The sequence below is a fragment of the Mastigoproctus giganteus genome, chromosome 2, assembly GCF_048544385.1.
Source record: "Mastigoproctus giganteus isolate SK-2022 chromosome 2, ASM4854438v1, whole genome shotgun sequence".
NCBI lineage: Eukaryota > Metazoa > Arthropoda > Arachnida > Uropygi > Thelyphonidae > Mastigoproctus > Mastigoproctus giganteus.
In genome coordinates, this window is record NC_143576.1 from 100,703,978 (window position 1) to 100,728,810 (window position 24,833).

The 24,833-nt window shown below is 37.6% G+C and overlaps 1 protein-coding gene across 1 annotated transcript in view; it reads left to right on the top strand.

The window, feature by feature from the left end:
- Positions 1-24,833, top strand: part of LOC150089465 (uncharacterized) — a 1,372,165-nt gene that overhangs the window by 66,219 nt on the left and 1,281,113 nt on the right. Inside the window, exons 4-5 of the mRNA XM_090389992.1 lie at positions 4,711-4,873; positions 19,642-19,872. Coding sequence (XP_090246118.1) covers positions 4,711-4,873; positions 19,642-19,872 — 394 coding nt within the window. The remainder of the gene's footprint in view (positions 1-4,710; positions 4,874-19,641; positions 19,873-24,833) is intronic.

Here is a 24,833-nt window from a genome sequence, read left to right on the forward strand (position 1 = left end):
CGCCCAAAACGCCTGTTCAAATGGTCACGAACACACCTTCCATAATGGGCAGGCACCCCGTCATGTTGAAACCAATTGTTGTCTCTCACATTTGCTGGAACATCGTCAAGTAACCCTGGTAGAACTTGTTCAAGAAAGATCCAATATTTAGCAGAGTTCATGCGATAACAGGTATGGGCCGACTAAGCAGTCACCGACCATACCTGCCCACACATTTATTGCGAAGCGATGTTGTGCCGCATGGGGGCACACACCGTGTCGGTCCTCTGCTAATCCATACACTAAGTGCATGTCTGCCAGCTCACAGTTCGTATATTGATGCATGCTCTTCGTGAGGCGACTACTGCTTGAATGAGTAAACCAGAAATTTTCCCTCTCGCAAACTGATGAACAGCACCATGTACCGACTTATGGTGACGTTTCCGGTTATGGGTTCCTATGCAATTCACATTCCTTTAGATGTTACTTACCTCCCCTAAACGTTTGTACCAATATTTTTGAGACACCCTGTATATTTTCCAAAAATTAAAAAGAAAATGGGCAGCTTTTTGGGAGCTGTACCATTATCTTTGCTACAAATTGGGGAGCTACCACTGCGAGGTTAATATAATTGAAGACAAATAAATAGATATATTTTGGTATCAGTTTTGTCAATTCTGCATTCATAATGATGAAAGAAAAAAGAATTGATGCACAGTGGTCCTTGAGTGTAGAATTGACAAATGAACAAGGAAGCTTAAAACATAACAAAATAGCAGAAGTCATGCCAAATTAGCTTTAGAAAAGGTAGGAATTAAATTTACAAAATATTACAGAAAATAATTTCACAAAATTCTCAAAATTAAATTTATAAAATTATAGAAACAAAAAGAAATTAAAAAAAAAAAGTTAAGGATAAACAAAAACTTGCCCAGTTTATCTCTTTAACCTAATCCTCCTTTGATCTTTTTGAATATTATTATTAGCTCTATGGTGCAAGGAAGCCTGAAGCTTATGCTGCACGAGCCAAAAAAAATTCCCGAGTCACCCTGAGAGAGAGAGAGAGAGAGAGAGAGAGAGGTATAAAGGAATCACCAAGAAAGAGAAAAGAATGATGATATCCAGCTCAGAACCCTGGGTGTGCCAAGCCCATACTCACCAGATGTGAGCCCTTGGGGTGTATATAATCTGATGTAGCTAACTGATTCATACCTGCTTTCTGTGATGATCACCTGCTTTTAGTTAAATATGAACTTTAATATCAATAATAAATAAATCAAAGGAAAAATATGTGCTGCAAAACCAAATGTATTTTTTGAGAGATTTGGAACATATTTTCTATATAAGAAATGTTGTGTTATCATATGGAATTTTAATATATCACATATTCAGAAATAAGGTATAGTAGATTTAACTTACTGTTACTTTTCACAAATATTAGCACAATTTTGTTTGAGGATTTATAAAAAAAAATTCAACTTTCAGTGTAATTGATCAAAAATATGGTTCAGATTGCAATATGTTAGATTACTAATTTCAATGGGTTTTTTTTGTAGAGCAAGTAAGCCACTTAGAGGAATATGACTAGACTGAAATATTTGAAATTGTAAAATAGAAGGCACCTTTCATCATGGTCCCAGAAAGAATACTTGATGAGAATCAACCGAAAGAGCAAGCTGGCTTTAGGACAGGATTCTCAACTATGGATCACCTTCACGTAATATCACAGCTAATGGAGAAAGCAAATGAATATAAAACACCATTATGCCTGGCATTTGTGGACTATGAAAAGGCATTTGACTCCATACAGCATAAGGCAATGTTTCGGGCACTGGAAAGACAAGGCATATATTATGATTTATACCCCATATATATGATACTCCATATATTATGATTTTGAAGAAAATATATGAGAGTGCTACCTCCTTTATTAGACTAGACAAAGACAGTAGGAAATTTAAAATCAAGAAAGGAGTTCGACAAGGAGACACAATATCTCCGAAGCTGTTTACTGCTGCCCTTGAGGAAGCTTTCAGAAGATTAGACTGGTCGCAGAAAGGAGTCAATGTGAACGGAGAGTACCTAAACCATTTACGATTTGCAGATGACATTGTGGTCATAAGCCACGATCCCAAAGAATTAGTGGAAAATCTTAGTCAGTTATGCACAGTTAGTAAGGATTTTGGACTAAAGATGAATATGGCTAAAACAAAAGTAATGATGAACAAGTATGCCACGGAAAGGGAAATAATGATTGAAGGAGTAGTAATTGAAAAGGTGGAGTCATATACTTATCTGGGACAAGTTATTAGCTGTAATAATGATAAATGGCTGGAAGTCAAGAGAAGAATAAATTTTGGATGGATAGCATTCAGGAAATATAGTCACATACTGAAGAGCAATATCCCAGTTTGTCTGAAACGTAAAATAATGAATCAGTGTATACTCCCCACCATGACTTATGGAAGTGAGACTTGGGCACTCACTAAAAGAATGGAAGAGAAGCTGAGAACTACACAGCGAAGAATGGAACAAATTATATTGGGAATCAGACTGTTAGCTAAGAAGAGAAACACATGGATTAGGCATCAAACTCAAGTAAAGGACATTCTTATCAAAACTAAAGAACTAAAATGGTCTTGGGCAGGACACATAGCTCGAAGACATGATGACAGATGGACTAAGAAAATAACAGAATGGTACCCAAGAGGAGCTAGAAGAAAACCTGGAAGACAAAGGCAGAGATGGATAGATGAAATTCATGAGTTTTTGGGTAGTAAATGGATGGCCAGTGCTCAAAACAGAAGGAACTGGAAAGTTGCTGGAGAGGCCTTCATCCTGCATTGGATTGAAAATGGCTGATGATGATGATGATCTGCATTTTGTATGTTTTCTCTGATTTTAGCATTTTTTAAAATTTCCTCTGGAAAAGAAAAAGAAAAGAAAAAAAGTAACTTCACTGGTAGAAAAATTCATTCTCTCACAGACCACATGCTCACACTTCCTATTTTTTTTTTTTTTTTTTGTGTAGAAAAAAAGAAAAATAAAAAAATTGATTTTGAGCATAAATTATTCAAAAATGTAGGAAACTAGTAGGGAGTGTGATACTGAGTTTATTTGCTGCATATTTTAAAGGTGTATTTTTTTTCCTTCAAGCAAATCCCTTCACAGCTGCATTTATAGTAGAGAGCAGAATGTGTAATTCATAATTTCCATATCAAGCTTTTCTTTCATTGTAAACTGGTAGTTTTATGCATAGGTAGACTGTGTATTTAATTCACTGTACTAAATTTTTAATCAAAATAGTTTCATTCAGACAAAGACATACAAAGCATTAATAATAAGGGAAATTGTCTAGCTGGAAATACTCTTTCTGTTGTAGTGAAATTTTCATTAAAATGGTATTCTTTATAACTTGATTTTATTGTATACGAAGTGAAGTGTTTGATTTTAGTAATAGTAAACCAGTATACAAATATGTGCTTTTGTAAAAGAATAAGAGAAGTTTACCTCAATATGATACGTAGAACACTTCCAGGCGCCTCCGTAGCCAGGTGGGCAGGAGCAGCAGTGCGTAGCACACGCTTCTTGATTAGACCGGGGTTCAAGTCCGTGACCACCAAACATGGAGGATGCGGAAAGGTCAGGGAATGACCACCGCATATCCCTGGAGCAATATGGCATTAGTTGCTAATGCTCCTAAAAACCAAATAACAACAACAGAACACTTCTGTATAGTGCTCTCCAGAAATTAAAATGAAAACAATTAAAAAAATCAAAAATCTTACATTACAGTAAAAAATCATTTGAACACAATTAAAAATCAATTTAACGCAATTAAAAATTAAGTAAAAATATTTAATGGAAAAATTACAAAACAATTTTTTTGTTAAATTCTTTTAATTAATTTTTTTCTTAATTTTTAATTGCATTAAATTGATTTTTAATTATGTTGAATTGATTTTTAATTATTTTTTATGTAATGTAAGATTTTCGATTTTTTTAAAAATTGTTTTCATTTTAATTTCTGGCGAGTACCATGCGGAAGTGTTCTACTATCATACTGAGGTAAATGTCTCTTATTCTTTTACAAATATTGATATCAACGTAGAACATATTGAGCATTACAGTTCTGGTTCATACTATCAAAATAGAGGTGGTAGATGACTTTCATCAACTGGTGAAATACCACCACTTTGCTTATTGGAGGCTTGAAGTGGTGAAACCCATGTTTAGTCTCTAGAGCAAAGTTTCCGTCATCCCCCTCCCTCCATACTTCTCCTTCAACCCATGCACGGTACTAAGTACTATAGGTTTTGATACCTTTCGTGTTTGGGGTTTTCATAAAAAAAAAAAAAAAATGTGTGCTTTGCACAACATATTGTAAAATATGATAGTTTTGTTTTAATCTGTGAATTCACTTTATATCAAAGAAGAGACAAAGGTTCAGCTCACATTGTATTTTTTTTATAATATAAATTGAATATTTTGCCACTTTATTTTTTCATATTTTTATTAATATTCATTATACAATTTATAATTAAAAAATGGTGATTAACTTATTAGATATAATTAAAGTGTGATGAAGTAGAAAATTTTAAAACAAAATTTTTTTCATGTTTTTTTTCATATCCCCTGTCCTTTTTTTTGCCATTATAGGTGTTTGCACCCATTTATAATGTTTTTTTTTTTTATTATTATAACTATATTAGAAAGTTGCTTTTATTTTAGATGGCATCGACTTGCAGTAGGAGTAAAAGGAAATTCTGTTACTTTGATAAATGACTGTGTTGGAACTCAAACAAGTTCATTACCAAGGGATGAAAATTTTCAGATTGACAATTCAGGAATTATTCTGATTGGACAACAACTTTTAGATGGTGTTTATTTTCAAGTAAGTAGATTGACATAAAAAATTTCTTTATGTTGAGAAGTGAACGGCATGATGTTTTATTTTTTTAAATCTATGAAAATATTATACTGTACCCAGGAAACATATTTTTAGAAAAGAAAAACTGATTCTAACAAGAATCATCACCTTTCGTTAATGGTGAATTAGTGCTGCCAATATTGCATTTTCTTTCTATGACCATTCTCTTCTCCTTTTGGACATTAGCATTAGCAAAGGCACATGATGTAAGAAAGCAAGCTTATATAGCATCAGCCAAAAGAAAAAAAAAAAAAAACCCTTATTTCACCCATCACTCACTCCAAATGTTTGTCAAGTTCTGCCTTGAATCTATTTAAGCTATGAACTTCTACAACGACAGATGGAAGTTTGTTCCAGCAATCAACCACCCGCTGGCTAAACACAAACTTCCGCACATCTATCTTACAACCATCTTTCCTCAATTTGAATTTATGCCCTCTCAGGTGATTATTCTGAGCAAGAGGAAGAATCCCATCAGCATTGAGCATGCTCAAACCATTCAAGGCTTTATACACCTCAGTCAGATCACCTTGCAGGTGCCTAGTCTCCAGACACTGTAATTTACAAAACTTAAGCCTTTCTTTGTAAGAGCAACCCTTTGTTCCATTCACTAACCTTGTTGCCCTTCTCTGTACTCATTCCAACAGCTGTACGTCCTTCTTAAAATGAGGCCTCCAGACCTGTATATAGTACTCAAGGTGTGGTCTGACCATTGCCTTATATGGCTCCTCCGTAGCCAGGTGGGCAGGAGCAGCAATGCGTAGCACACGCTTCTTGATTAGACCAGGGTTCGAGCCCGTGCCCACAAAATACGGAGAATGTCAGGGAATGACCATTGCATATCCCCGGAGCAATATGGCCTTAGTTGCTAATGCTCCTAAAAAAAAAACAAAACCAAAAACCAAATTGCCTCATACAAGGGGATAATCACCTCCTTATCCCTGCTAGAAAAATTCCTGTATATCATTGACAAGACACTATGACCTGCTCTGGCAGCCTGTCTGCATTGCTCAGAAAACTTCATATCTGACTGCACAATTACTCCCAGATCTGTTTCATTTTCTACCACCCTAGGTGTAGTACCACACAGTTGCTATGTTCCTCTGCGGTTACTTCTACCCATGTGCAGTACTTTGCATTTGTCAATGTTAAACTTCAGTTGCCACTTCTCAGCCCATCTGCCTAAATTTTCTAGATCCTGTTGTAGTAGCACACTGTCATTAACAAACCTGCCAACCTTTGTATTATCTGCAAACTTCAATGCTAAGCCTGATATACCTTCATCAATAACATTGATAAATATACAAAACAACAGTGAGTCCAATACTGAACCCTGTGGGACTTCACTAACAACATTAGTCCACGAAGAGCAGCATCCATTGATTACCACTCTCTGTTTTCTCCCACTCAACCACCCTTTTATCCATTGTAGCAACTTACCCTTAATACCATTCTGCTCCAGTTTGTACAGTAGTCTTCCGTGCACAACAGTGTCAAAAGCTTTCCTGAAATCCAAGTATATGATATCAAAATTATTTTTTGCATCCGGCTCCTTTGTAACCACATCATTATATCCAATCAAATTTGTCAGACAAGGCAATCAATCCCTTAACAAACCCATGCTGTGTGTGAATTATTGCTGCAGTCTTGTCTAGATGATCCTGCAATGCATCTTTAACCAGTGACTCCATTATTTTACCCAGAGCATAAGGTTAAAGTAACTGGTCTGTAATTACTCATGCCACCCTTCGATCCCCCCCTTTGTGAATTGGGGATACATTTGCACATCTCCAGTCCATGGGGACTTCCTCTGAGTCCAAGGATGCTCTCGTAATTATGGCTAAGGGTTTGCTTAGTTCCTTTGCCGACTCCTTTAACATAACTGGATAGATCCCATCCACCCCAGGAGCCTTTCTTATGTTTAACTCACTATGTATAACAAAAACTATTAGGATGCATTTACGAGGTATGTTAGGTTGTAAATGTGCAGAAACATTTAAAAAGTATACACAAAAATTAAATAAAAGGATCGCAAACAGTAATGACCAAATGATGTCTGGCACATAACTGAGAGTACAATCTAATCTGAGGAAGTATATTACTTCAGATCTGAACTTGTTTGAACAGCTGTCTGCTACAAGTATAGAGTTTCACCTGTCATTCCACAGAACAACCCTGCACACATTCATTGATTTTGTAAAACCACACTCCATTACTATTTCATTACTGTATTATTTATATCAAAATTTGTATATCAAAGTGTTATTCGTTGTGAATAATTCTGAAGTGACCCTTGCCCAAATATATATATGGCATAATTTAAAACTGATTCAACCAACCAGTTAACCAATGCAAAATATAAAGAACCTCTTGTTGATAAAGTAAAAATATGTGAAATGTGATAAAAGAGAAATAAAGAAAATTTTTTCTTCCTATTCAGGTAATTAATATGTATATTCCAATTTAGAGAATGATTAATCCTTAATCCTAGATATTGATACTGACAGATTGGTTTTTATGGGTTGACAGGAACACAAATTAAACTTCTGATGTAAGCAACAATGAGAATGTAGTATTTATTAGTAGTAATTTAGTTTTTTCAAAGGTAATTTCTAGGTAATTATTGGTAATCCATTTCTGTATTTGAATGAAGTCAAATTGCCGACCTGAAATAATTTTCTTCAAATAGGCCTCTGGGGTTGGGTATATTCATACTATGATTTTTTAGTGTTTCTCACCAACCATTGAAGTAAAAACGAAAGACGGAAGACCAAATTCTTAAAATTTTTAATATTTACAATAAATTTATTTACAAACAAAACAAAATACCATATTACTGATGATAGTAATTTTAAAATAAGACAACTGTGATATACAGTAAATATACAAATACCGAATTTAAAATACAATAAAATATACTAGGTTAAAAGCGCTAAAATATTTTAGCGCTTTTAACCTAGTATATTTTATTGTATTTTAAATTCGGTATTTGTATATTTACTGTATATCACAGTTGTCTTATTTTAAAATTACTATCATCAGTAATATGGTATTTTGTTTTGTTTGTAAATAAATTTATTGTAAATATTAAAAATTTTAAGAATTTGGTCTTCCGTCTTTCGTTTTTACTTCAATGGTTGGTGAGAAACACTAAAAAATCATAGTCTGAAATAATTTTATCGACCTCTTCCCTTACATAATAATACCATCAGAATGATGATAATAAATAGCTGCATGATTAGCCCAGTGGTTACAACATCAGACTTCCAATATCGTTGACCTGGTTCGAATTCCACTGTGGAAAAAAAAAAAAAAAAAACCTGTGGTCGGAAGGAGAAAAAAAAATTGTGAAAGTCGCTTCATCAGAACTACCTTCCCTAAGGTCAAAGTGATGACTGAGGCAGAGAGTGGTGCCATCCGGTGTCACTACCATCCACCACTGGATGCCAAAGCTAAAACTGATCCACCTCCACGACTGAATGAAAACGAATTGTAGAAATATTTAACATACCACATTGAGTGTGGTGCAGGATAAAATCACTCACATTGCTTTAGGCAGATGGGTCGCTCGAGAAGTAGGAGACAGTGGAGTGAGTGGTGCTGTCTCCCACATGGCTCTCACAATTGAAGGGCAAGACCACCTAACCCAACCATCTGGAAGTGCAGTGCTAACTGCTAGTGAATACCCAGAAAGGAAGAAGCCGATGCATGAAGTGGAGCATCGAAATGAATATCTTCGTCTTATGAACATACTACAAAGTAACAAAGCTAGAAAAAGACATGACAATGTACAGGATGAAACCACACATGTAGTGGTTGGAATGGTTCTTGACTGTTCAGGTCACTGAACAGTGAACAGCAGACCATGGACAGACCATTGTCAAGAAGAACCTGACAGCTCCTGCAACCTTGAAAAAAAATCAAGCAGGATGTGATGACCAACAACGAATGCGGACACAATGAAACCAGAACTGGAGGAGGAACAGCAAGAACAAGAAAAAAAAAACCAGAGTAGCTGAAGTGGAAATGGACAAGATCGCGATATTCAGAATAGAATAAGAATGGAAGAAAGCATTAGCAGAATTTGAGGGAATGGATCCACAAAGACCCACATAATAATGAATCAGAGACCCAGTAGAATCCCGTGGCAAGTCACAGACCACCACAGTAGGTGAATAATACTGGATTATTTCAACAACAACAAAGTAAAACTAGACACCATATGCACAGCCATTTACTGTGCTGCTGTAGCAGCCACCAGGATGAACGGAAAGGAAACAACACAAAACAAGAAACTACCAGCCTGGGAAAGAAGGTTACATCAGAAGGTAGAAGAGATAAGAGTGAAGAGGCAAACTGACCCGGTAGCAATGGGCTAACAGAACTAAGAAGCTGATCAGAAAAGTGAAGGCCATCCTCAAGAAAGATGACATCCCCAGCAAACACGAGACCTATAATAAGAGGATCGAAGATACCTTGACACTCTCAAGGAAAAACTCCTGGTACTCAGTAAAAGACTTTGCCATTACAGGGAGGGTGCTCAGAGGAAAACAAACAAAAGGATATTTGATGAAAACCAGAGAACCTTCTACAAAAAATTTGGACAAGAGGAAAAGGAAGGTGGCGGACCCCCAGCCAGAAGGCACTCGAGGAGTTCTAGAGTAACCCGAAGATACTCATAATGGCCATGTCCCCTGGATAGATCTAGAAAGGAAGAAAACCAAGAATGTACAAGAGATGATAGAATGGGTGATTTGGAAGGAAGGAGTACAACAATCAATCAGGAAGTCCCACAACTGGGGAAATTCAGGAATAGATAACATCCACAACTACCGAGTACAAGAAGTTCAGCTGCACACACATACATAGGTACATAGCAGAGCAGTTCACCCAGATAATAATGCAGCCAGACACAGTCCCAGAGTCTCTAACTCAAGGAATCACCTACTCGAAGGCCAAGGACAGAGACACCACAAATCCCACAAAGTACATTATCCGTCTTTGAAGATGCTGACCAGCTGCATAACTAAGAATATATCAGGCCACTTGGAGAGGCAGAACATCTTGAACATCATTGAGCAGCAAAAGGATGCAAAGAGATGCAGATGAGCAAAGGATGCAAAGAGCAATTGACCATTGACACTGCAGTTATGGAGCAAGCCTAAAGAGGCACCGCAACCTGTACATAGCCAACATCGACTACCGCAAGGCTTTGACTCTGGGCCCTTAGCTGGCCAATAGACAATGAAGATCTGCAACGTCAACATGCCACTGATAAACTTCCTAGAAGCAACCATGGCAAAATGGAGGATCACCATCAAGGTCGAGAACATCACGACCAGACCGATATCCATCAGAAGAGGAATCTTCCAGGGAGATGCCCTGGGCCCACTATGGTTCTGTCTAGCACTCAACCCACTTGCCACCATGCTCAATAACAGCAAGCACGGATATACTGTAAAAGAAGGAAGAACCAGTATACCTTTCTGTTACCTGATGTACATGGGATGATATCAAACTCTATGCTGCAATTGAGAATCAACGCCAATAGCTATTCTGGATCACTGAAGAGCTTAGCATCAGGATGCAATTTGGTCTAGACAAATGCAAGGCCCATGGATTACATTAAGGACATCTAATCAGACTAAACTACCAGCTGAAGACTGGTGAAGACATTGAAGCCATGACAGAGGAAGACATACAAATATCTGGGGATGATGCAGGCACACCAATTAGAACACAAGGAGATCAAGGCTCACCTGACCGAGAAATACCATCAGACACTCAGAAGCCTTCTAAAATCAAAGCTGAATGGTAGGGGGAGCATGGTCACAGCCATAAATACTTATGCAGTCCCAGTATTAACATACTCCTTCGGGGTCGTAGATTGGATCAACACTAAGCTGGAGGAGATTATGAGATTGACTAGGATAATAATGACTAAGAGCTGCCAACCCCAACCAAAGTTGGTCACTGAGAGACTAACCATAGCCCATAAAGGAGGATGGAGGGGATTGACTGACCTCATTGAACAAGAGAAGAAGGTGATTAAGAACCTACAGGATTACTTCCAGGAAAGCACAGCACCGATCTACCAAGCCATAAGAAAGATAGACAAATGGCACACAACACTGAACCTCAACAAGAAGACTACCCACTCACACAGACAGAAGAAACAAAGACAAAAAGATGGGAAAGAAGACACTTCATGGCAAACATTACAGTGACCTCCATCAACCCTACATAGATAAGATGGCTTCCAGTGTTTGGCTTACATGAGGAAGGCCCTTCCCCAATACCGAAAGATTCATGCTTGCCATCCAAGATCAGATCAACACTAGGAACTAGTGTTGATCTGATCTTAGATGGCAAGCATGGAAATACATTGCCAAGGACCTGGACCAACAGTGACACATGCGTTGATGCCACCTGCTCCCAGAAACCATCCAGCACATCACCGCAGGATGCAGGGTGATTTCCGAAATGGAGTATGCTCACAGACATGACCAGATTACCAGGATAATACATCAGCAGCTAGTACAAAAATACTAGCTGATCAAAGAAAGTTTACAAGTACAAGCCTCAGGCATACTAGAGACCTCTACTCACAGACTATACCGGGACCATGCCTTAATAACAGACAAGACACAGCCCTCATCGACAAGAAGGAAATGGCTAACTACCTGATCAGCATAGTGGTGCCCAATATCAGCAACCTCTAGAAAACATACGAGAAAAAGATCAGGAAGTACTCAGACCTGAGACAGTAAATCAAAGATATGTGGCATGTGAAACAAGTAATGACCATCTCGATTGCTGTGTCAACCACCGGCATAGTGCCAGATAGTTCCATAAGAACGTTGCAACAATAGGTCCCCCCAGAGAACACTTACGCAGCTTTCCACGTAAGTGTCCCCCCAGAGAACACTTACGTGGAAAGCTGCGATTCTGAACACCTGTAGGACAGTAAGAGAGTTACTCAACCAACAGTAATAATAATGATAATAATAGTAACTGGACACAACCAACCACCCTATGCACTTGGCAAAATGAACAGGCCTCCATCACACTGGGAGACCTACATAAAAATAATAGTAATAAATTTCAATAATATTAATAAGTACTAGGGAGCTGCTCACTTTGCTCACCAACTTCCGCATATGCTTTTCTGCTTAAAATTAGAGATATTAGCATTAGTAAATAAATAAAAAATAACCACTTCCACTTCACCCCTCTGTTCGTTCGAAATACCTGTCCAGCTGAGCCTTAAACTTATTTATGCTATCAACTTCCACGACAAGGGATGGAAGTCTGTTCCACCAACCAACCACCCGCTGGCTAAAGGCAAATTTCCTCACGTCTATCCTACATCTGTCCTTCCTCAATTTGAATTTATGCTCTCTCAGGTGATTATTCTGAGCAAGAGGAAGAATTTCATCAGCATTGAGCATGCTCAAACCATTCAAGGCTTTGTACACCTCTATCAGATCACCTCGCCTAGTCTCCAGACACTGTAATTTGCAAAACTTAAGCCTTTCTTCGTAAGAGCACCCCTTTGTTCCATTCACTAATCTTGTTGCCCTTCTCTGTACTCGTTCCAGCATCTCTACATCCTTCTTGAAATGAGGCCTCCAGACCTGTATACAGTACTCTAGGTGTGGCCTGATCATCGCCTTATACAAGGGAATAATCATCTCCTTAAAGGAGGTGATTATTCCTCCGCCTTATACAATCCTTATACAAGGATTGTATAAATAATATATACCGATATTATTTACCGAATAAGATCCTTATACCGCCTTATACAAGGGAATAATCACCTCCATATGATGGAGTAAGTCAAATCTTTTCTATGTAAATTACACCTGTTGAAACACACTGATCTATATCTAATCAGGAAATGACTTACATAATTATTTACATGTGCATTTGTAGTGACATAATTGCCCCGCCCACTTGTACTACATGACTCACATCCCTCTTCCCCCATTGGGTACCCGACCCCCACCACTCAGCATTCTCAAGGTCAAATAAATATCACTATGTAATTATTTACCTGTGTTTACCTAGGTCACTTAGGAAAAGGCCTTTTGCCTCGGGTTCCATAATGCATGAGGAATATTGTTGCATCTGAAAGAGCAGAACTGCAATATATACAAACTATAGAAATATTTAAAATATTTATAAATTATAGAAATATTTAAAATATTTACAAAATACTAAACTGTTTACAAATATACAAACTATATTGGGACAATGGGTCTCTTCTTATTATTATACAGTATGAATCAGAGCTGTAATACTCAATACATTCTACGTTGATATTAATATTTGTAAAATAATAAGAGGAGTTTACCTCAATATAGTACGTAGAACACTTCCGTATGATACTCTCCAGAAATTAAAACGAAAAAATCGAAAACTTACATTAGAGTAAAAAATAAATAATTAAAAATCAATTTAACGCAGTTAAAAATTAAAAAGAATCTAACGAAAATATTCAAAACGATTTTCCTTCTTGAAACTGACAATGCTTTTCGACTGCATGTCGTGATCACAGAAATGAAAATTACTGTATAGGGTTGAACCTGAAACTTGTCTTCGCGCATGCGCGTAAAGATCCATGCATTGGAGATCAAATATGGTCGCTGAACATTAACAGAATTCTTGTGTAATTTAATTTCTACGGTTTCTGCAATTAATAGTCGCATATAATTACATGGAACATTAAGTATTTTGGCCTCGTTAAATAAAAAAGTATGTTTTTCGTTAATGGCATGAAAGGCTAATTCTGACGCAGCTGAACGAGAAGCATGAACTGGGGCTTCATGTTGATTTACACGAATATTCAGAGAAAATCGCGTTGAACCTTGGTAAGACGAGTTGCAATGACCGCAAGAAATGTTGTATACCAGATCATTAATTTGTGTTGCGAACGCGGAAAGAACCGAGCGATTGTTCAGTATTGTGTGTAATTTCCGTATTGGCCTGGCCACAATTTTAAATTCGGTATCTTTAAAGAATCTATTAAGCTGTTTGAATCTATTAGCAGACCAAAGAAGGACCATCGTCACGAAGAACCTAATAGCTCCTGCCATCTTGGAAAAAATCAAGCAGGATGTCAGCAATCTGCTACAAAGCACAAAGAATATGGTCAATATGGAACCAGAGGAGGAACAGCAAGAAGAAATACAACCCAGAGTAGCTGAAGTGGAAAGAGATGACGTCATGCTATCCAGAATAGAAGAAGAGTGGAAGAAGGCCCTAACAGAATTCGAAGGAATGGAACCCACAAGAACCCATGTGATACCTAAGCAGAGGCCAAATAAAATCCTGTGAAGAGTAACAGACCACCTGAATTGGCAAATAATGCCACATTACCTTGACAACAATGGTGCAACGCTGGAAGCTATCCACACAGCTGTATACTGTGCTGCCATAGCAGCCACTAGGATTAATGGAAAAAAACGAGAGACCAGCAGCAGAAGAACTGAAAACAGAAGGAACCGCCAGCTTGGGAAAGAAGACTTCATCAGAAGATAGAAGAATTAAGAGTCAAGATAGTTCAGTTGACCCAGTACCAACACGGTAACAGAAGTAGCAAATTGATTGGAAAGGTGAAGAGCATCCTCAAGAGAGACAGCGTCCACAGCAAACATGAGACCAGAAATCAGATGAAGGCGCCTCCGTAGCCAGGTGGGAAGGAGCAGCAGTGCGTAGCACACGCTTCTTGATTAGACCGGGGTTCGAGCCCGTCACCACCAAATACGGAAGATGCGGAAAGGTCAGGGAATGACCACCGCACCGGAGCAATATGGCCTTAGTTGCTAATGCTCCTAAAAACCAAATAACAACAGAAATCAGAGAATAGGAGAATACTTGGACACACTGAAGCAGAACCTCCTCGCACTCAGCAAGAGACTACACTGATATAAAGAGAGCTCCCAGAGGAAAATAAACAACTGAATCTTTGATGAGGACCAAAGAGCCTTCTACAGGAAACTGGGTGAAGATGAGAAAGCAGGAAACGGACCACCCGAGAAGAAGACGATCGAAGAGTTCTGGGGAAATATCTGGAGCAGTGAAGTAAGACATAACAGCAGAGCACCCTGGATAGAAGTAGAACGGAAGAAAACGAAGGACATACAAGAGATGAGAGAGTGGGAGATTCAAGAAGAAGAAGTAAAACAGTCGATCAGAAACACCCACAACTGGCGAACGCCTGGAATTGATAACATCCACAACTACTGGTACAAGAAGCTCACCTGCACACACAAGCACCTAGCAGAGCAGTTCACTCGAATGATAAGCACCCCAGAGACAATCCCGAAATTTCTCACTGAAGGAGTCACATATCTGAAGCCTAAAGATGAAGATACAAGAAACCTGGCAAAATACAGGCCAATCACATGCCTCCCAACGATATACAAGATCCTGACCAGCTGCATAACTAAGAAGATATCAGACCACCTAGAGAGTCAGAACATAATGGCCGAACAGCAGAAAGGATGCAAGCAGAGGAGCAAAGGATGCAAGGAGCAATTAACCATAGATGCCGCAGTTATGGAGTAAGCCTTCAAGAAGCACCGCAACCTATACATGGCCTACATTGATTACCACAAGGACTTTGATTCCGTACCTCATAGCTGGCTAATAGAGACCCTGAAGATCTACAAGGTCAATCCAATAGTGATAAACTTCCTAAGAGCAACAATGGCAAAATGGAGTACCACCATTAAGGTCGAGAGCATCACAACCAGGCCAATCCCCATTAGGAGAGGAATCTTTCAGGGAGATGCTCTGAGCCCATTATGGTTCTGTCTAGCACTCAACCCGCTATCCATCATGCTCAACGGCAGCAAGTATGGATATAACCTCAAAGAAGGAAGAAAGAACCTGTACGCCCTCACCCACCTGATGTACATGGATGACATCAAGCTCTACATGGCAACCGAGAAGAAACTCCAGCAACTACTCTGGATCACTGAAGAATTCAGCACGGACATCAGGATGGAATTTGGCCTAAACAAATGCAAGATCCACACACTGCACCAGGAAAAATTAGTTGGACGAAACTACCAGCTGCTGACTGGTAAAGAGATCGAAGCTATGACAGAAGAAGAGACCTACAAATACCTAGGGATAATGCAGGCTGAGCAGTTAGAGCACAAGGAAATCAACAAGTGCCTGACCGAAAAATATCACGAGAGACTCAGAAGCCTGCTGAAAGCAAAATTGAATGGAGGGAACACAGTTAAAGCCATAAACACCTATGCATCTCCGGTACTAACATACACATTCGGGGTCATAGATTGGACTAACACCGAGCTAGAGGATATCATGCGAAAGACAAGGACAATGATGACCAAGTGTCGCCAACACCACCCAAAGTCAGCAGTGGAGAGAATAACAATACCTCGGAAAGAGGGAGGAAGGGGCCTGATACACCTGATAGAACAACAGAAAACAGCGATAGTTAACCTGAAGGATTACTTCGAGAACAACACAGCACCACTCCACCAGGCCATAAGGAAGATAGATAAGTGGTATACCCCACTCAACCTAAGCGACAAAACCCCTCCCGCCCAGACACTAAAAGAAACAAAGTTAGAAAGAGGGGCAAAGAAGACACTCCATGGCAGACACTATCAAGATCACATCGACACCATTGCTTCCAATGCATGGCTCACAAGTGGGACACTCTTCCCCGAGACTGAAGGATTCATGCTGGCCATCCAAGACCAGGTAATCAACACCAGAAACTATAGAAAATACATTGCAAAGGAGCCCGGAATGTCAGATGACACATGTCGACGATGCCACCTGGCCTCAGAAACGATCCAACACATCACCGCGGGGTGCAAGGTGATCACTCAGACTGAGTACACTCATAGACACGACCAGGTAGCCAGGATAATACATCAGAAGCTAGCAAGGAAATACCAGTTGACCAAAGAAAGTGTACCATATTACAAGTACGAACCCCAGGCAGTACTAGAGACCCGAACCCACAAGTTGTACTGGGATTGCGCCATAATAACGGATAAGACCATCCCACACAACAGACCGGACATAACCCTTGTGGACAAGATGGAAAAGGTTACCTACCTGATTGACATAGTGGTGCTGAACACTAGCAATGTCCTGAAAACCCATGAGGAAAAAATTAGGAAGTACACAAACCTGAGACATGAGATCAAGGAAATGTGGCATATGCAAGAAGTATTGACCGTCCCAGTAATCGTGTCAACCACTTGTATGGTACCAAAGACTCTACCTAGCAGCCTAGCAGCAATAGGTCTCCCAGAGAACACCTACAAGGAACTTCAGAAAGTCGCAATCCTGAACACCTGTAGGATAGTCAGAGATTTCCTCGACCGACAGTAACACCAGACATTACAACCACCCTGTATACTTGGTAGCAATACCCGTCACGGAGTGGAATCTCCCAGTCAGGGAGAAATAATATCAGAGCAATAATAATAATAATAATAATTATTATTATTAATTAACAATTAATAAAATTATTGATTATTATTTTTTGCAGATGGTAACTCATACTTTTTGTATAAGTTTGAAGTTGCTGCAATGCTACCAAGAAGAAAGAATATACAGTAGAACGTTAGCTATCCACAAGTCAGTTATCCGGAATGTCAGTTATCCGGAATAATTTGAAAGGCTGATCTTTCTTCTTTTTTTTATTAATGGTTGTACAGTAAGCACCAGTTATAGTGATCATGTTTGAAAATTGAATTTTGATTATAATAAGTGAAAGATTGAGTTTACTACCCATTTGTAGGCGCCTCCGTAGCCAGGTGGGAAGGAGCAGCAGTGCGTAGCACACGCTTCTTGATTAGACTGGGGTTCGAGCCCGTCACCACCAAATACGGAGGATGCCGAAAGGTCAGGGAATGACCACCGCATATCCCGGAGCAATATGGCCTTAGTTGCTAATGCTCTTAAAAACCAAATAACAACAACAACAACAACCCATTTATAACAGATTGTACAAACAAAAAGTCCAATAAACTGAAAACTGTAAATTGTTTTTATTGTTTTATGTTTCTGATCTCTAGAATTCTATGTGACCTTCAGAAATGTGGTTTAGAAAAATAGCACAGATATTACCCATTTTTCTCGGAAACAACGAGTGAATTTCAGATTAGTTTAGCTGCAGATTCAGTAAGAATAATATCAGCCCGAAACTGTGTGATTTATTATTTTTCTGATTTTTTTTTGGTAAAATGTGAACGAAAAGAAAATGCATAGTTTTAACATTGCAACAAATAACAGAAATTATTAATAGATTTGGAAAAGGTAAAAATTTAGGAAATCTCTCTAAAGAGTTTAATGTGGGGACTTCCAACAATTTATGACATCAAGAAAAATTCCAGTGCGATAACAGAATTTGTGTTGATTTTGGATAGTGAAAGAGGTTCTAGCAGGAAAAAGACAATGTTGAAACCTGAAAATTCCGTTTTAGAGAGTGCACTTTATTTTTTTGTTTTCTTCAGAAGCGAAATTTAGGTGAACCAGTGTCTGGCCCAATGTTGTGTGAAAAAGCATTGGATTTTAATCGGAAATTAAGAGGTAATGAAGATTTTAAGGCAAGCACAGGTTTGGCTGAAAAATTTTAAACTGAGACATGGTATACATGAACTAGACATTCAAGGTGTGAAACTGTCTGCAGACAAATCCACAGCGGTGTCCTTTAAAAGTAACTTTGCTTCAGTTAAGCAAATTATGAGAAAGAAAATGTTTATAATGTTGATGGGACGGACTTATGGATAGCATTATTGAGAAAAACCCTAGCCACTAAAAGAGAAATGCCTGCACCAAGTTTTAAGATGAGAAAATAGCGAGTTACAATTGCTATGTGTGCAAATGTCATTTGGACGCACAGATTGTCCGTACTCATTATCGGTAAGTCGAAAAAACCGAGAGAATTTAAAAATCTTTCTAATTTTCCTGTTTTGTATAAAAATCATAAAAATGCCTGGATGGATGTTTCTGTTTTCTGAGATTAGTTTATAATTATTTTTATTTAATTAATCTTAATTATTTAATTTAATTGTAAGGTAAGATTAAATTTATTTAATCTTACTGAAAAAATTATCTGGAAAATTTGGCTATCCGGAAGAGATCTGACATCAATTATTCCGAATAACTGACACTCTTCTATACTGTTAAAATTCAAAATATTTTCCTTCGTAGAGACAAAAACTCGATCTATTTATAAAATATAGAAGTGCAATTGATGAAGCTGTCAGAAATATAGTAAATTCCAGCTTTCATAAGTCTCCTCTTCGACTGTTGAAGCTTCCAACAGTGCTAAATATGGCTAAACATACCCATGTGGCTATCAGTGAGATGTTATCAAAGCTAAACTTTAAATACAGACGAAGCCTGTCAACCTCAGAACTGAAATTTTGGTCAATGAAATATCTAATTTTTTGTGATTATTAATAATAGAATAACTTTGCTCTCTCTACTTTGGTGGAGTGCCTAATACATTATTTTTCCTTGTTACATTCCCCCTCCTTTTTATTTTTGTTAGCGAGAGAGTGCCCGAACATGTGTTTCTTAACTCAAATTGTTTAACCAAAACTTGTTGATAAGGGCTAGGTCCCTTAATGAGTTTGTACTGTATATTTTTGATAGCTACTAATAAAATTTTATTGTATTGTATTTTATTATTAATAAGTATACTAATCTTTCATGTAATTTTTCAGGGCGATATCCAGCAGTTACAAATTGTTCCAAGCCCAGAAGCTGCTTATGAACAATGTACAGAATACATACCTAATTGTAATATACCCTTACCTTATGCTACAGGGTCAGAAGACACATTGTACCCTGTTTATCCTGAAGAAGTCACAGAAGAGAATATTGACAAGTCAGAAGATGAAGATTATCCCGTTGATCTAGAAGTTATACCAGAAACAACAAATTTCAGCACAGTGGTACGGACAGGTTTGATTTTTATTTTTCAAAGTAAAGTAAAATCAGTTTATTTTTTAATAGTTTTCTGTGTTTTTGTTTGTTTGTGCATAGTATTTTTATAAAATGAAGGACGGAAGTTTTATCCTTCATGGCAGAGTAGTCTGCCTGTGGCTAAGAATGATTTCAGTGGAATGAGTAAATTCTGGAGTGAGTTTAGTTTAGTTTCATGTTAAGCTGGAAGTTTTATGTATAAGTATAGTGTTTCAGCAGTTTTCTATTTGTTTATAGGTATATAGTAAAGACATATCTGGAAAACTGAAATTGACTATTCTGTGAATTTTGATTGAAGTGTCACTTTTACTGGTCTCCTTAATGGAATCGCATTACTTCATTGCAAGATAATTTGCTTTATGACAGTTTGGTGCTAAACAATTTGGTGTGTATCACAGTAGTATAGAATTTGGTGTGTATCACAGTAGTATAGAATTTGGTGTGTATCACAGTGGTACAAAATTTGTGTGCAAAATTCTGTGCGATTAATGGGAAATAAACTTGGGAAATAACATCCCGGAATAACTTATACATTAGAAAGAAATGAGCTAAAGTCAGAGGAGGAGGAGAGAGGATTTGGACGCTACTATCTAGGCAGACATGAAGTTGTCAGTGCATTGTAGACAATGGCAGGGAGGGGGATGGTGTCCTACTGATGATTTATCAGACATTTGCTTGCAGAGATAGGGAGGTCATAATCTCATTATATAAGGTGAGATCACAGATGGAGTACTGTGTTTGAGTATGGAAATCACACCAAAAAAAAGAGACAGTTCCTTGAAGTGGTCCAAAGATTGGCAATGCACTTGGTGAAATCAGAAAAAAGAATGCCCATATGAGGAAAGACTTCAAATATGTGTGCTACAGAATTTGGTAACTAGGTACCTTAGAAAGGATTTCATTGAGGTCTGTAGGACTCTGAGAATGAACAGTAAAATGAAACAAGGTAAAAATTTCAGTTATAAAGGATATTGTAACTATGGGACATAAATTCTTATTTTCACCTATGTGAGGAGTGGGACACACAAGATGCATTTTTATTTATTTATTTTTTCTAGTGCAGCAAAAACTTAGGTTTTCTATGCATCGTTTTGCAAATACTGATACTAATACTAAAACAATTGTGGAGTATACAACAATTCAGTGCAGAACAGTTTGGAGTATATGACAGTTCAGTGAGTATGTTAATTTGTTAATAAAGTAAAGAAAATAAATGAAGGTAGTACTCTATTTTATTCATAGAACTTTTGAAACTTTACAAGTTTAGTAGAACAGATGAGTTAAAGGTTAAGATGCAGGTAGGTAAATTATTAAATCGAGGAGGTTATTGTTAGCTTATTTTTTAAAAGCATAGGTGGTCAGTTGGGAAACCAGAAGAAATTATTTGACACAGAAATATCAAAAATTTAAAAATACACTGTAAATTTGGTACATGAGTCAACGTTTGAAGCATTCAAAAAATTGTCTAAAATTTTGAGGTCAACTTGTATGGCATGTATAAATCCGAAACTTCAATTAAAACTATTCTCAGGTTTAGAAAGATATGATTTAATACCAATATATTTACAATTTATTAAATATATAGCATATATTTTTATGCAAATATGCTTTGCTTGCTTTAATAAATTCAATAATGTACAAGTTTGTGCAATAGCATCATGTTAGTACGCAGCAAACTCAAAAATAGTTGAAAACGGCATCGCTTTAGGGGTATCTCATATTGTGAATACATTCACAGTGAGTTGCCATGATAGTGCAATGGCAACTCATTGTGATGCCATTGAGTTGCCATGATAGTGCACTATCATGGCAACATTCGAGGTAGTGCAGTATCATGGCAACTCATTGTGAAGGTATTCACTATATGAGATATACCAAAAACAATGCCGTTTTCAGCTATTTTTGAGTTTGCTGAGTACTAACATGATGCTATTGCACAAACTTGTATGGTGTTAAACTTTAACACAGCCTGAGGCTTTAGCCCTAAAAACGTTTTAGTATGATTCACTTTGTACACCATCAGACATCTCTCATATTGTGGAGTTATATTTCACATCACAATTGCCATCATTGCATCACCAGGGTACCTACACCACCCATTGAAGATAGGCCAAGTAGCCTTGAAATGGTGCCATCTGGGTTAGTATTCACTGAGAATAAGTAACAATAGCCTCCTCCATTGGTGAAGCGTTAGTTATTCGAGGTAGTGAAATATCATGCAACTCATTGTGAAGGTATTCACAATATGAGATACACCTATAATGATGACGTTTTTTAGCTATTTTTAAATTTGCTGTGTACTAACATAATGCTATTGCACAAACTTGTATGTTGTTAAACTTTCGCATAGCCTGAGGCTTAAGCCCTAAAAGCATTTTAGTCAAATTCAGTAATTTGTTTTCTTCTTCATAACTACTTCATCAGACAAACCAGTTTATGGAAGTCATTGCAAATGATGTTTTTGGGTTTAATTTTCGAAAATTAAATTTTTAAGATTTCAATATTTCTTGAGCAAGAACAGTCTGCATTGATCTTTCCCAAGGATACAATGTTATTTTCATTGCTAGTTTGTTGAACTTTGTAGTTTGAGAATTTTGTTGATTAGAAGATTTAACATCTAACAAGTTACATTAGTAGAGGCATATGATGCAAGAAAGCAAGCTTATATAGCATCAGCCAAAAAAAAAAAAAAAAACCCCTTCCCGTTTTACCCATCCATTCACTCTAAAAGTTTGTCTAGTTCACCCTTGGATTTATTTAAGCTGTCAACTTCCACAATGACAGATGGAAGTTTTTTCCAGCAATCAACTACCCGCTGGATAAAGGCAAATTTCTGCACATCTATTCTACAACTGTCTTTCCTCAGTTTCAGTTTATGCCCCCTCAGGATTCAGGTGTGGAATCTGAGCAAGAGGAAGAATCCCATCAACGTTGAACTTGCTCAAACCATTCAAGGCCTTGTACACCTCAATCAGATCTCCTTTCAGATGCCTCATCTCCACACTCTGCAATTTGCAGAACTTAAGCCTTTCTGGGTAACAGGAATCCTTTGTTCCACTCACTAATGTCATTGCCCTTCTCTGTACTCATTCCAGCAGCTCTACATCTTTCCTAAAATGAGGCTCCAGACCTGTATGCAGTACTCAAGGTGTGCCCTGACTATTGCCTTATACAAGGAGATAATCATCTCCTTATCCCTGCTAGCAAAATTCCTATATATCATTGACAAGACCCCATGAACTACTCTTGCAGCCTTTTTGCACTGCTCAGAAAACTTCATATCTGACTGCAGAGTTACCCCCCCCCCCAAGTGTTTTTCATTCTCTACTACCCTGAGTGTAGTACCACATGTAGACATGTATAGTATCTTATGTAAGGTGGCTCCCAAACACTAGTTCAACTCCACCGTGGTACATTGTGATGTTATAGAAACCCTGCAGAAGGGCCAGAAATGTGTGTAATGCTGTTTGTCCTGTATATGTGTTTGTTATGTTGTTTAGTTGTTTCTGGCCGCTTTGCAATCAGGAAGCGACAAGCACCAGGGAGGTACATCCTGATACCTGTCTATGCCAAGAGGAGGCGGGCCACAACTGAGTACGAACCACAGCAAACCTCATGTGTCAAGTGTACTGAATGTCCAAACCATTCAAAATATGAGTAAATAAAATAAAATAAAACAGTAAAGTAATAAAAATCATAAAAATGAAAGTTGAAGAAATTAAAAATTAAAATAAAAATAAATTTTTGAAAAAAAAATATATAATTAAAAAAATAATAAATACATAAAAAAATCAGAAAAATTAAAGATAAAAATAAGTAAATAAAATAAAAATAAAAATTCAGAAAAAATAATCATTGGGAGTTGCTGTTATAATAAAGAAAGAATGTGAAAAAAAAATATTAGACTATTCTTGGATATCACCCAGAATATTGAAATTAAGACTAAAAATTTTATCTTATACAATAACAATCATTGGTGTCTACGCACCAGTAGAAGGCAACATTGATGAAACCACAGAATTTTATGACGAATTACGGCGCCTACGTAGCCAGGTGGGAAGGAGCAGCAGTGCGTAGCACACGCTTCTTGATTAGACCGGGGTTCGAGCCCGTCACCACCAAATACGGAGGATGCGGAAAGGTCATTCAGGGAATGACCACCGCATATCCCGGAGCAATATGGCCTTAGTTGCTAATGCTCCTAAAAAAACCAAATAACAACCAAATAACAACAATGACGAATTACAACAGATCATAGACCAAACTAACAAAAATGAGTATCTCATACTAGCAGGAGATTTTAATGCAAGGGTTGGTGCTCAATCAGTAGACAAATGTATAGGATAAGAAGGTGAACCCGTGGTCAACAATAATGGAAGATGCCTGATAGACTTCTGCATTTTTAATAAACTTAAAATTACAAATACTCTTTTCAGACACAAGAATATCCATAAATTCACATGGGAAGCAAGAAACACAAAGTCTATAATAGATTATTATTATCATTAATGAAAATTTAAATGACAAAATTAGAGACACTATAGCAGGGGTGGGCAACAGCAGGCCCGTGGGCCACATCCGGCCCGCGACGATGTTGAATCCGGCCCCCTCCGTAAATGTATTATAGAAAATCCATACCTGACTTCACTCGCCGTAAACCGTAAATGTTCGGCTTAATTCAGTTCAATCGGGAATCGCGGCCAGTGCAACGTACAGCAGTAAGCAGTGCGCAATTAACCTGGTGATCCTACGCAGCATAAAAGAGTATTATTTCCTAATTATTATTATAGCATCGATCGAACGAAGTTCCTTTGAGTTTGACTTCTTATTGAAAAAAATAATATTGGTGCAAGATATTTTATAAGTCAGTTTATGCCTTTTCTAATTATTACAATTTTTAATTTAATTTAATTTATAGCCCATAAAATGA